The sequence below is a fragment of the Xiphophorus hellerii genome, chromosome 18, assembly GCF_003331165.1.
Source record: "Xiphophorus hellerii strain 12219 chromosome 18, Xiphophorus_hellerii-4.1, whole genome shotgun sequence".
NCBI lineage: Eukaryota > Metazoa > Chordata > Actinopteri > Cyprinodontiformes > Poeciliidae > Xiphophorus > Xiphophorus hellerii.
Genome location: NC_045689.1, coordinates 20,346,166 through 20,350,278, shown reverse-complemented (window position 1 = coordinate 20,350,278; position 4,113 = coordinate 20,346,166). Strand labels below are relative to the sequence as shown.

Sequence of the window (4,113 nt, the reverse complement as noted above, 5' to 3'; positions counted from 1 at the left end):
TGATTCACCTTTTAAATTGTCTTATCTTTTGAGAGAGATCTCTCTCTCATTTCCTATGAGAAACAAAATTAGTCACAGAGTAAAAAATAAAATAAAAATAAAGGAGTACAAATAAATTTTAGCTTTACTGCGCAAAGTAGAGTAAAACTGTACAAGTACTTTGTGGACAGTTTGTGTAATTTTTTTATGTAAAAATGACATTTTTAAAAACATCTGAAAGCATATTGGTTGTGGTAAATACATTAACTGTTTAAACTCAAAGACTGACATGTTTCCACTCTGGGACATGAACTTCAAAGGGAGACATTTTCCGTGTAAACAAATATCTCTTATGACAAAAAAAGGATTTTTGTCAGTTTCTCAAGAAGGCTGGAGAAAATTTGATTAATATGTTATTTTTTAAATTGTATTTAATTAGATTCTAAAACCAAGTCATTTACTTTATGTAACAAACCTAGTAATAAAAAAAAAGCTTACAACAGCACCAATTGCTTTAAAACGTAAATATCCTTAGCCACCAGTGTTCAAGAATTATCTGATTAGATTTCACTCTTTTTTTTTTTTTGGTCTTTGCTGATATTTTTTATTTGCTCATATCTTGTTTTCAACCAAAGGTTTCTCCCTTTGACCAATCTGTACCTGAATTTGCGGCTGTGATGTAATCATCACTGAAACCAGAAGACATAGTGGAGGGGGCATGTTCTGGTAAACTCAAATGTACAGTAATACATTCTGCTCTCTATGAGACAAAAAGAAAAAACAACTCTTAGAAACTATACATTGTGTGATCATTTATCACACTTCCCGACAGTGTAGTATTAGTCACTGGAACGAGGTCAAATACTGTAAAAGTATAATTAGGTTTATGTATACAGAAAGACTCAAACGCAATTATTTTGGCATTTTCTTGAAGCTTGAATGCTTCAGATTTCTAAATGTCTCACAGAATTGGGAGGGATTTATCTTCCTTCAGGAACTTTGTGCGTGAGAGCATAAGCACATTTGGTTTGCTCTGTGCCCTAAAGAAGAGTATCTTCGAGAGCTATGTAAATAAGCCACTTCGGCTTCACATGCCTACGAAACTGAAACATTTCACACAGCTGGCTAAAAATACTCAGTTCTCCTCTGTCTTTTTCTCTCTCGTTTTTTTTTCTTCTTTTTTTCTGTTTTTCTGGAGGGGGAGGAGAAAGAGTTGTCAGAAAGAGGATCATCCGGGAACATGGCCTGTGCTGTGGAAACCCCTCCCTTTGGAGGGAGGGGTTAGCTCCCTTAAAATAGGAGCTAAGAAAGAGCAGGGTTAACACAAGTCTACACGCAGGCATTTAACACTGAACCAAGGATCAGAGCCCAGTCTTTTTGTTGCAGTCAAAGGGATACAGCATGTCCGATATGCTTGACGACATTTTGGCAAAAGTGAGTAAAAACACAACTTTTGTGGGGTTTTTTTTCTCTTTATTTATTTTTTGGTAAACTTTATGAAGTTCAAAAAGTATATCTATAAGTGTTTTTTTTTACTCATTTGAGACATTTTGTATTGCCTCGCAGATTGTCTGTATGCTTTGTGGTAACTGTTTAAATTAACTATTACAGAACTTCCCAAACTTGGCCCTGAATGAAGAGCCGCTCTTCGTACAGCTTAAGAACCCAGGGCAAAACCGACTGAACCGATCGGCCTCATTCTTCTCTCCCTCCTCCCATCCTGCTTCCTCATGCCTCAGCTCGAGCTCAGAGCACATTAACGATGATGACAATGGCAGCTCTATCTGGTCATCGAACATCTGGAGTCAGGCACTGGTTTCCAACAAAAAACAGCTTTCCTTCCGGCCTGACCGCTCCATGAGCCTGACCGAGCCCAGCAGCTCCCTGCTTCCTTCAATCGGACACCTGAAAGGCCTGGAGCCTTTCCCCCCAAGCCCTGCTACTACAGTGGCCCCCCCACCAGGATTTCCTCCCTCATCCAACCTCCCAGCCCAGGTACCACCAATGCTTTCCTCTAACCGTTACAAGACTGAGTTGTGTCGTGGCTACCAGGAGAGCGGCACTTGCAAGTATGGCAGCAAGTGTCAGTTTGCTCATGGTGAAGCCGAACTGAGAGGAATGTACCGCCACCCAAAGTATAAAACCGAGCCCTGCAGAACCTTCTACAACTTTGGGTACTGTCCGTATGGCTCACGTTGCCACTTCATCCATGAGGAGAAAATCAGTGGTGGTCCTTTATCATCTGCCAAATTCCAGCAGCAGCAAAATCCCTCTGCATCTGGCAGCCACAACCCACGTCACCAGCTACGCCAGAGTGTCAGCTTTGCTGGCTTCATGGGTCCATCCCGCAGTTCCTCTCCTCCGTCATTCTCTTCACTCTTCAATGATCCCAACCTGGGATTCACCCGTGCTCCTTCAGTTTCCCCTCCTCCTGCAGATCTCCTCTCCCCCGTGTTTGGAGACTCTATGCAGAGGGAGACATCAGCATTCCAGTTTGGCAGCCACCAGACCCGCACCAGCACCGGAGACATTCCTCTCATCCTGGAGTCAAAGTCTGCGCGCTGCGTGTGCAACCACGGAAATAACTTTTCCAACAATAAATCTAGAGCCTTCCCCAGCATAGTGGACCATGATGGTGGCTTGCTGTATCCTGGCAACACCGGGGGCTTCACCAGGTCCGCTGGACTGCAGCGTTTCTCCTCCGAAGACTCCTTGGAGGACAGCTACAGCAGCAGCAGTTCCAGCGGGACTGAATCTCCAACTTTCGATGGGTCGGCCACCAAGAGGCTGACTGTGTTTGAGCGTTTGTCCCTGTCTGACTAAAGATAAAATCGGACAACGCAATCTAAAGAGAAAGAACTGTGACACTTGCGTAGCCTTTCTATTTTCTGACTATTTTTGAAATTCTTCAGAACAAGACAACTTAATAACACTTGTAGAAATGTAACTTATCTTTTACAAACTACACATACTAAGATGATTTTAGAACTCGAATGTTATCAGACTTTATTTTTATACTCAGAAATATGGCTTAGCCTATTAGACCTTTGTATGTGGTCTTCCAAGAGAATTACCTCCTCTGCAGGTCTTGACCTTACCAGCACATACTTTGGCTCACTGCAAATCAGTGGTGATTAAAAAAATGGCTTATCTTTTAGCGATAATCAATGATGCCTGTGCCTTAAAGACTTTTCCATCCTTTGTGCCACAAGCAGTATGTTTGATTCAGTAGCCTTAATCAGCGAGACCTGACGTGTCTATTGTATGCACTTTACAGCTAATTCAAATGGGGAAAATGTCCCAGTAGCATTCAACCAAAGCTTCATTTGTAATTCTGCTCAGTGTGTATGGAAAATGAGTGACTGTACAAGAATGCATGTAAGAATGTTTGAGTTTGTTTTTCAAAACTTGGGGTGCAAGTAAATATTGCAGAATGCTGAAGGATCAAAGTATGCTAATAGATTGTTGAGTTTAGAACTGAATATTTGTATCCTGACATGCTTTTATGGTGTTTGATTCTGTAAAACGTTCTGTTTTATTTGCTCCTTTGTTAATTGCACACCATCTATAGTTTTTTTTCTTTTTTTTCCCCCTGTTTGTTTGACAGCCTGGTTCAGGGAACACCACAGTATTCCATTTGGTTATTGGTTGGCTCTTGTTGTTAACTTAAACTAATGTATTTATTATATTTATTCATGTTTAAAAAAAAAAGAAACTATGTGTTTTGTACTTTTATTTATGGAGAGATATTTCCAACTCTGTGAAATAGCAATGTGAGAGAAAAAAAAACAGAAAAAGAAAATATTATATTTTTAATTGCCTGAAAAGCAAACAATAAATTCCTTAATACAAAGAAACTTTTTGTTGACTTTTTATGGAGTTTACATTTTCGGTTTTCTGCACATCACAACTCAAAAAAATATATAAACCAAAAAATATTCTAAATTTAGACAAACTGAAGGAAAGCATAAATTAATTATTTTGGATCAGTTCCATTACATGTTTTTGTCAGCCATTAACACACTACTATGAAAAAACCTAAACCTTCTAAAGGGACGGATATCTCTCTAGTAGGTTGTATGTTTTGGCTGCCATATTCTAATGTTTGCAATAAACATGGGATTTTATAGTTAA

General features: G+C 39.7%; 1 protein-coding gene across 1 annotated transcript; it reads left to right on the top strand.

Moving 5' to 3' along the window:
- The first annotated feature begins 1,277 nt into the window (after window positions 1-1,277).
- On the top strand, window positions 1,278-3,836 carry LOC116707830 (mRNA decay activator protein ZFP36). Its single transcript, XM_032545459.1, has 2 exons — window positions 1,278-1,413; window positions 1,591-3,836. The coding sequence occupies exons 1-2, from the start codon at window positions 1,381-1,383 to the stop codon at window positions 2,800-2,802; spliced, it is 1,245 nt and encodes a 414-aa protein (XP_032401350.1). The 5' UTR covers window positions 1,278-1,380; the 3' UTR covers window positions 2,803-3,836.
- The last annotated feature ends 277 nt before the right edge of the window (window positions 3,837-4,113 follow it).